General features: G+C 54.9%; 1 protein-coding gene across 1 annotated transcript; it reads right to left on the bottom strand.

Moving 5' to 3' along the window:
• Positions 1-579: 579 nt before the first annotated feature.
• Positions 580-8,921, bottom strand: LOC149370641 (uncharacterized). The gene has a single exon (XM_089562464.1). The coding sequence runs from the start codon at positions 8,400-8,402 to the stop codon at positions 7,005-7,007; it is 1,398 nt and encodes a 465-aa protein (XP_089418590.1). The 5' UTR covers positions 8,403-8,921; the 3' UTR covers positions 580-7,004.
• Positions 8,922-9,593: the final 672 nt, after the last annotated feature.

Consider the following 9,593-nt stretch of genomic DNA (forward strand, 5'->3'; position numbering starts at 1 on the left):
ATGCACGATCAGATTTCGATCGTCTCACCACCTCGAAAGCACAATTGCTCGCTTCATATTACGATCGCATACTTCTGATTCACAAAATATTTCAGCTGTTAATTTCGTGCGCCCGGCGGATATTGCGATGGTGTTCGAGGCCTTTCACGAGAGCAGCCGGATTCCAGTTCCGAGTACGCGTTCAGACGCGCGCATATATGCATGTGCTGACCGTGTTTTACGAAGTGTTGGTTGAGCGCGATACGGGAGCGTATGGGCTTCATTGCGTTTGGCGCAGTGCAAAAGTGGACATGCTTTGAAAAACGCTTGACTGAAACATGTCCTTTATTAAAAGCCCTCACGAGCACATTGCTCGAGACATCTCTGCGGGCATATATGTGGCCACAATTGTCGCGCCGAGCAAGTGCTGATTCTGTCGTCACCAACTGTTGTACAGCTTCATGCTCGGGCCTTCTGCCACATATGCTCAAAATATCTGAGAAGTACCGCAGGCATGCACCTCCTCGCGTTTGGCTCATTTTAAAAAAATAGATAAAAATGAGCTCTAGCGCTGATCGTCATGCAAACACACGCGGAACGTGAGGCGCCGACATGCAGGGCTTTATTGCAGCGCCTTTCATTTCAGTGCCAGTTCTCTGCTATAAAGCTGTATTATTACAGAAACGATACGCAGCTAAATTTATACAGTGCACCCGCTTGTTCTAGGTGGACGTTCAACAAGCTGATATGCGCAAATTTTGCCGAGATTATGCGTTCCTTGCCCGCAGCAAAAGCCGGCGGCCGACAGACTACAGTTGAACGAACGTATCCCGATTCTTTTCTGCTTACAGCTTACAGGAAGCAGGTTACGAGCGTAGAAGTCGCAACGACCACAGCAGAGTCCACCAGGGTCGATCGTCGGCGGTCATACCAGTCATACCGAGCGCGGTTAATCGAAGAAGCCCAGTGTGGACACTCGCCCGAAAAGGCCGAATTGAAATATTTGAGCACTGCCGGGCACAGTACCGTGTTGGTGTAGAGGCGAAGTAGCCAGCGCTCCTCTGCCTTATTGAGGCCTTTACAGGGGGGTGGGCATCCGCCGTGAGCGTTTTGATACAGGAGAGAGATCTCCCGAAAAGTAATAGCCGGATTAAAATCAGTATCCGGATCAGGCGGCGAGAGAGGCGATGCCCGGTGGTTAAGCGCGCGGGCGGTAGTGTCCGCTACCTTATTTCCCTCTATCCCCGCATGTGCTGGGGCCCAGATGATGGTGCGCCGGGTTGGGAAATCCCGGTACTCACATCTGTGTAAAATTTGGAAAGCACTATCTGGAATTTGGCCCTGTTCAAAATTGCGGCAAGCTTCTCTTGAGTCGGTGATAATGACTCGGGACGCTGGATCCGCAGCTGCAAGTGCGATAGCAACTTCCTCCGCGAATGTAATGTTGGGGGCACGGAAGGTGAGGCCCTGAACTGGGTTGTTTTGGTGGACAACGGCAGCCGTGTACCAACCCCCATGGTGTGGACCTGCCGCGTCCGTGTAAAATACCCCTGGTCGAGCACCATACTGCTTGTAAATGGCCTCCGCTCGCGCGAGGCGGCGGCCATCATGGGCATCTTTTGTCATGTTATTGGGGAGGGGGCGAACCTTTAGTGCGAAGCGCCAGGCCTCGGGCATGGATACCCGCTTCTCCTCTTGGGTTGTGTAATTGATGTGGAGGCGGGTCAGTAGGCGGCTACCCGCACGTGTTTTGCTTAACTGCAAGTATTGATTGCTGAGATGAGCCTCGCGCTGCTCCCCAAAGGTGTTATGTCATCCCCAGGCCGAGGAGACGTTGGGTGGATGTTGCAATTGGGAGGTCGAGAGCTCTCTTATAGATTTTTCGGAGAATCACTTCGAAAGTGTTCTCATCGCATTTGCGCAGGTGGAGGTACGGTGCCGAATGCAGGATTCGACTGGTTACGAATGCATTGGCCAGCCGCAGGGCGTCTTTGCATCGTAACCCCCCTCGTTTGTTTGATAACCGGCGGACCATACGGCCCACCTGATCCCCCACCTTGCGGAGTTTCTTCAGCGTGGTGTCAATCTTGCGGTTCATTTGTATGTAGAGTCCCAATACTCTGATTTCATCGTGTTCAGGTATCGGGCCACTAAGCAGCGAGAGGGCAATTTTGGTTGTGCACCTTGGATTGGGACGTATGTGCACGAATTCCGATTTGTTCGGGGAGCACTCAAGGCCGCAGCGGTGTGCATAATCGTCCACAATATCCGCCGCTTGCTGCAGGTTGGCCTCGATTTCTCCAACCGAACCGTGTGTTGCCCAGAGGGTGATGTCATCCGCGTACAGGGCATGCTGCCCACCCGGGGCCGCACCCAGCAGGGTAGGGAGCTTCATCATGGCCAGATTGAAGAGAAGAGGCGAGAGGACTGCTCCCTGTGGAGTCCTTCGCGTACCAAGTTGGTACGGGCCATGTTCACTGTCTTGGAGTCGGATATATGTTTGCCAATCTGTGAGGAATTGCTTGATGTATTGGAATGTGTTGTATCCACAGTTCACTTGGGACAGGTGAGAGAGGATGATATCATGAGTAACATTGTCGAAAGCCCCCCGCAAGTCCAATGCGAGGACCACCTTGTCATCGCAGCACACGGGCGCCTTGTGCGTTCCGCCTCCATCGAAACGCGGCCGCCGCGGTCGGGTTCGAACCCGTGTACTCCAGCTGAGTAGGTGGTGGTGAAAACTTTTAATTACTGAAATAGAGTTTGGGAGCCACAGTGTGGCCCCGCTACATGGTCGGTGTCCCTAGTCCGGGACACCACATGAAAATGCCCCGTCTCTCGCCCGTTTCACCAGAGCCCTTTGGGACTCAAGCGAGGAGCAGTTGAGGAGGGCAGTCTCCCATGCCTCTCTGGAAGGGGTAGGGGAAGGGGGGAGGTGGGGATTTTGAGTACATGCCCACACCATGAGGAAGATATCACAGGTCTCCCCACAGTGCGGGTGTTGAGGATTTGCGGGGTCGCAGCGGAGCACCAGAGAGAGACGACCAGCGTGGCAGGCTTCTAGTTCCCAACTGCCCGTGCCGGGCGTGCGCCCCCAGCACGCGCTGTCCATCTTTATTTTCCTCTAGCGCGCGCCGGTACCGCCGATCACAGCGCCTGCGCTTTATAGCGCCGCCGGGCGCTATAGGGCATCGCCCATCCGTGTTAGGATCGTAGTGCTTTAAGATTGCAGGACAGAGTAGAGTACCTGTCTGCAGGCGCCTTAAAGTTCGCTCCTCCGTCTTACTCAGCACCTTTGCAGGGGCCGGGAAAAGGCGGTGGATGTCGCTATAATGCGTTATAATTTCCCTGAATCGCAGCAGCGGCTGGTTAGTCTCCGAGCTAGAAGAGCTGGAATGAGGAGCCCGGTGAGTAAGCGCTCGGGCAGCCGCGTCAGCGGCCTCATTACCTCGTAAGCCCTGGTGGCCAGGAGCACAAATGATTATTTTGGGTGTTGGATCAGTGGCAGTCCGTCTTAGAATGCAAGCAGCTAAGGGGGAGATCTCCCCTGCCAAGTAATGATAACATGCTTTTCGGGAGTCCGTCATGATGATTCTCGAATTGGCGTGGGCGGCAGCAAGCGCTATCGCTACTTCCTCGGCTCGCATTGAATTCGGGGCTCGAAAAGAGAGTCCATCAACGTGCATTTCCTGGTGAACGACAGCGGCCGTGTAAAATCCCGTGGGCGATGGCCCTGCTACGTCTACATACTATACATCGGGTCGGGAGCCGTGTTGTCTCTCAAGAGCCCGAGCCCGCGCTTGTCGCCTGCTTACGTGCATGTCGGTGTCCATGTTACGGGGGAGCGGGGAGACCCAGAGCATATGGCGCCACAGTACTGGGATACGCTCCGCCTCCTCTGGAGTGCAGTCGTGTTGGATGTGTAAGCGGTTTAGCAGGCGGCGCCCAGGGGCCGTCTGCATGAGCCGCGTGTATTGGTTCACGAGGTGGGCCTCCCGCAGCTCCTGGTTGGAGTTTAGCACCCCCAATGCCTTGAGTTTGGCATTAGAGATAGCCACCGGGCGATCCAGGGATCGCTTAGTTGCCTTGCGGATGATGGCCTCTATTCGCGCCTCGTCTTGCTTAGTAGTGCGGAGATATGGCACGGCGTAGTGGATCCGGCTAGTCACGAAGGCATAGACGAGCCGAAGCGCGTCCCTGCCCCGCAGACCGCCCCGCTTGTTGGAAACGCGGCGGATCATGCGCCATACCTGTTCGCCTACTCTCTTGAGTTTTACAATGGTGGAGTCCGGTCTGAGTCTGTGGTGAATGAAAAGGCCCAGAATACGGAGCTCCTCCACCTCTCTAATAGGACCTCCTGACAGAGAGATGTGAATTGCTGTCCTATCCTTTGGGTTCGCTCTGACATGCAGAAGCTCTGATTTCGCTGGAGCGCATTGGAGCCCACAGTCAAAAGCATACGCATCGACTATGGAAGCGGCCTGCTGAAGGCGGGCCTCCATGTCCCCAAGGCTCCCCTCAGTGGTCCAAATTGTAATGTCATCTGCATATAACGCGTGTTGAATGCCTTCAACCCGGGCCAGTTGGCTTGGGAGGCGCATCATAGCTATGTTGAACAGGAGCGGTGATAACACCGCTCCCTGAGGGGTACCCCGTGTTCCCATCATGTAAGGGCCGTATTCCTCGCCCTCAATCCGAAGAAAGGCCTGGCGATTAGTCAAGAAATCTCTTACATACGCGTAGGCCCTAGCCCCACAATCGGTAGAACTCAAGTTGGCCAGGATGCTTCCGTGTTTAACATTGTCGAAAGCCCCTTTCAGATCAAGGGCGACGATGGCTTTGTCATTGTGTTGCATAGTTCTGGGTCGTATTACATCCCTGTGCAGCTGGAGAAGGACATCCTGTGCAGACATGTGGGGGCGAAACCCGAACATGGTGACTGCAAAGAAGCCCTTACTCTCCAGGTATGGAGAGAGGCGATCCCGAACCATCGTCTCCATAAGCTTGCCCGCACATGAGGTCAGTGATATGGGCCTCAGGTTGTCCGTATTCACGGCCTTACCTGTTTTAGGGATAAACGTCACAAGTGACGTTTTCCACTCGGGAGGGAGTGGACGCCCGTCCCAGATCTGGTTGATGTATTCTAATAAATGGAGGTAGGCTGAGTCCGGTAGGTTCGCCAACAGGTTCACTGTTATGTGATCCCGCCCCGGAGCCGTACCCCGGCGCATTTTTTGCTAAGGCCGCCTTAAGGTCGTGCAACTCAAAAGGGGAATCAAGTGTTTCATTAGGCCTGCCAGAGTACATGTACTCAGGCCCTGGCGGGTCCTCCGTACGACAGAGATATCTGTCACACAGAGTGTACGCAAGTTGCGCCGTCGTACCTTGATACCCTTGCAGAGCCCGCCGGAGCTGCTTTTGCGTCTCCCCTCTCGTTTGGGAGGGGTCGATTAGACTGCGAAAGAGACGCCACGTCCCCTTCGAGCTCATCTGATGAGCTGCGGCGTCGCAGCGTGCTATCCAATTTGAATCTGAGAGTTCGGCAGCATACGCTGCAGCTTGCTCTGTGAGTTTGGCTATGCGGTCGCGTAATTTGCGATTAGTTTTCTGCTTTTTCCACCGTTTAGTTAAGCTCCGGCGCGCCTCCCACAAATGCAGGAGGTGGGTGTCCACTGCGGGGATCTCTTCGGTGGTTTGTAGTGTTGTGACGTGTTGTTTCTGAATGTTGTATATGTGGTTAGCCCACTCCACGTAGCCGCCGGAAAATAGTACGGGAGGGATAGTGTGATTTCGGAATTTGTGCCAATCGGTCAACTTGGCCTGACCCCATTTTTTGCGCGCTGCCTTCGCCATGAGTGTAATCCGGAGAAGGAGGTGATCGCTGCCTAGAGAATCTCCCAAGTTCTCCCAAGCAGCCGCTCTAGCATTTTTAACGAGAGAAAGGTCTGGACACGTGTCGCGGGTTACCGAATTCCCCACTCGGGTGGGATACGCCGAGTCCGTGAGCAACGTGAGGCTGAGGGTGGAGATGAGCTCCGCCAGCTTACGTCCTCTTGCCTGTTCGAAGGGGTAGCCCCAATGAAGGCTGGGAGCATTGAAGTCTCCAACTATCACTAGAGGCTCTTTGGCTGCCATTTTTATCTCGCGAAGGAAGATTTCATTAAAAGTTACGCGCGGCTTATGCGGAGGGCAGTATATGCTGAGGATATGTATTGACGGGTCGCGGCGTCTGAGAGGCAGTACCCGGACCATTGTATATTCTTGCTCGGTACTCAAGTCTAAGTCGACCTGAACCATGGTGTAAGCCTTATTCACCAGGATGCACGTAGAGGGGCCCCCCTGAAAGGTGCTGTAGCCTGATAATTTAGCGTCTATGCCGGGCCCCTGCAGGGCAATGAGTGACGGCATGTCACCTAGGGACTGCAGATAGAGCTGGAGGTGTGACCGTTTTTTCCAAGCTCTGAAACACCTGCAGTTCCATTGGATGATTTGGAATTTTTCAAGGTTGTTTTCATTCCTATTAGATCTGCTAGCCATCTTGTTCTATTTGTTTACGGGCGAGCGGACTAGCTCTGGCCGGGAGCCAGCGCAACCCCAGCGAGGGGCCGCATTGAGCCACCAGCTGCCTGGCCTGAACCGTGTTCCTCCGCTGCCTGGCGGGAGGCTGTCTTACGTTTGAGGTGAGGGTATTCGCAGCTAGTGGCGTTCTTAATGTGGGTGCTGACCCAGGGCTGCACGTCTTTAAGGACCGAGTCAGTGACCTGGGCCATAAGCTCGGGAAGTGCTTGCGTTAAAGCTGCCTTGAACATGTCCTGGAAGGACTCGCGGACTGCTGACATGATTTGATTCGGGAGGGCCGCCACTTGCTCCTCCAGTTGCTCGGTTTGGCGTTGCAGTGCCTCTAGGCCGGCGACGCGACCAGCAGATCCAACTATCGTGTCCCTGCTCTGCCGCGAGACGCTAGTGAGGCAATATGTTACGGATGATCCGTCATCCTCGTCATCTGGCTCAGCTTCTTGCATTGGTTAGGATGACCCGGCCTGTTTGGCTTCTAATTCTTGAATTTTGCGCGCTAGAATTTGGTTCTGGCGCCTGAGCTCCTCTACCTGCTGCTCTAGGGCGGTTTCGGTAGGGGAGGGACGGGTAGGGGAGGGACGGGTAGGAGGCCCGGAGACTGCCCTACTCCAACTGCTCACCTTTGGTTGGACGGGTGCCAAGGGCGGGAAGTCCCTGGCGTTGAGGACCGGGGGCACCGCCTGGGTCGCTGACTTGACAGGTTTCGATGTGCCGGGTTTGGCCTTGGTTTCCTGATCGGCTGGCGCTTTCTTGGCCTTGGCCGGAGGAGCCTGCTTGGGCCCCGTCTTTGTCTTCGGTTTCGATCCGGACGGGGAGCTCAGTTTGATGGCTTTCCGGAACCGCCCGGCACAGTCAGGAGCTCCGGTAGGGTGGCCGCCTCCGCAGATGAGGCAGCTCGGAACACAGTCATGTTCTGCCGGGCCGTCAGGAGTGGCATCGGGAACCTGGACTCCGCAGCGTTTGCAGCGTCCCGGCTGCGGTCGCAAGCACGCATCGGCCCGATGGCCCACTGTGCCACAGCGGTGGCATGCTGGCACTGTTTTCTTGTACAGGCGAACAGGGAGCCGTTCGTAGCTGTACAACACCGTACGTGGCACCTTGGTCCCCGCGAAGGTGATCACCGCAACCGGGGTTCCCCCTAGCTTGCGCACAGACACCACATTTTGTTTCGCACTGAGTTTTCGTTTTACGCTTTCAGACGTTTCGTCTGGCGAAACAATCACAACTCCTCGACAGAACGCACTGGAGAGTTTAGGGTGTCCCCGGAACGGTAGCTCGCGTTCCCCTACCGGCAGCACAATATCCCGGAGTAGCTTCTCCGCAGCGTCGACTGATTTCAGTGCACATACAAGGACGTTTTGGTCCCAAACGGGCCACACCGCAAGTCCAGCATTTGCGTCGTCCCCGAGGATGCTGCGGACTGCAGCGCCGGCTTGTCCAGGACCAAAAGCTGCCTTGAGCTCGACCGTGTTTCTTGGTTTCAGCTCCACGACGATGTCATCTTTTTCAATGCGCGGCGTGTTCTGCGGCCGCCACCGGAGTTGCTTGGAGCTCTTCGAGGCTGCGTTCAGCGCACTCCCGCCCTGCGTATGCGCAGAGCTAGCCGGCGCCTGTTGCTGGGTGGCACCAGCACCAGCGTCCCTCGATGCCGCTGCCGCGTTCTTCTTTTCGCGCCAGACGCGGACCATATCTTGTAGGTAGTCGTCCTCGGTTGGTAGAGGATCCTCGCCTTGAGTCGTATCCTCGGATTGATGGGTATCCATTGTTACGATCTGCAAGGACTGCTGGTCGTATCCGGTGACTTGATTTGGAGCCGCCAGAGCCGAGGGATCCCCGACCGGGGCCATCGCAGGCCCCGGCGCCGTTAGGCTTAGCACCACCGCGGCGTGACGAAAGCTTCAAATGACCGAAAGGTGGTCAAAAATTGGCCCCACCTTAACAAACGTGGTGTAGACGGGTGCTGCTGAGGTTCCTGGAGACGATAATACCAGGCTTGCAGGGGAAAAAGGTGTATCGCAACTGATTGCGATTTCTCACGGAGCCGACGCGGTATGCGACCGCTCCCGTCACCGACGCTAGCGCCCCCCTCCAGCTGAGTAGACAGCACGCTTCGGCGGACGCGGTTGTTGTTGTTGTTGTAGCCTACGACACAATGGCACATACCCACTCTGGGGGATCGGCCAAGAATCGGGTGGTAAAGGTTGTTGCTGCGGCGCGCGTCTTTTCTTTTTTCACTTATCCTCTGATCTTTGAACTCTCCTCTATCTGCACATGGCAGCGGTGGTGACTCGGGTGGAGCCAGTTGGCAGGCCTGTGCAATTTCCTTTCATCCTTCTCTCAGTCGCAACAACCTTAACCAGAGCCACCGCGGCAAATTTTCATTTTTTAAGGAGGACGCCTTTAATGCCTCATCGATGTAAGCAGGAGTTGTCGACAGAAATGTCACGCTTTTCAATTGGCTGAAATGTTCTTGACGTCACAGTGCGCGAATTTCAAACGAGGCCAATTGTACTTTGGCTAGTAATCATGCAACCAATGAAAGGGATGGTATAGTGAGGCTCCAAGTGGGACTGAGTTTAGGTAATTAGTTAATTAACCAATTAGCCTAATTTATAGTCAGACCAGATAAATAAATAAAACCGAGTAGGAAATTGGTCGAGTTGAGGAATCGAACCAGGGTCTCCGGAGTGCAAGACGAGCACGCTATCACCCCGCCATGCCAGCTCCATGGTTTGGAATGAACAAAGGCGCGTCTAGTGAATACGGTGTCTTTGTTCCCTCCCATCTTCCTCCCTTCCCTTACGGCGAGGTTCAGGTGTTCACCGAGATATGCGAAACAGATACATTTCCCTTCCTCAAAAACTAGTTTAGCGACGAGCAAAGCGTAGAGCCGAACCACACATCAGTGACCGCGCTTAAGGCTTTCGCCTCACCACACTTTAGGTCAACAAAGTGCCTCCCTGAATTTTGGGCTCGAGGTAGACACGAAATTCTGTCCATTATCCCTGCAATACCTGTCAACTTTGCTGATAAAGGCA

The sequence above is a fragment of the Amblyomma mixtum genome, chromosome 1 (genome assembly GCF_055824585.1).
Source record: "Amblyomma mixtum isolate Tamu chromosome 1, ASM5582458v1, whole genome shotgun sequence".
In the NCBI taxonomy this organism is placed as follows: Eukaryota; Metazoa; Arthropoda; class Arachnida; order Ixodida; family Ixodidae; genus Amblyomma; species Amblyomma mixtum.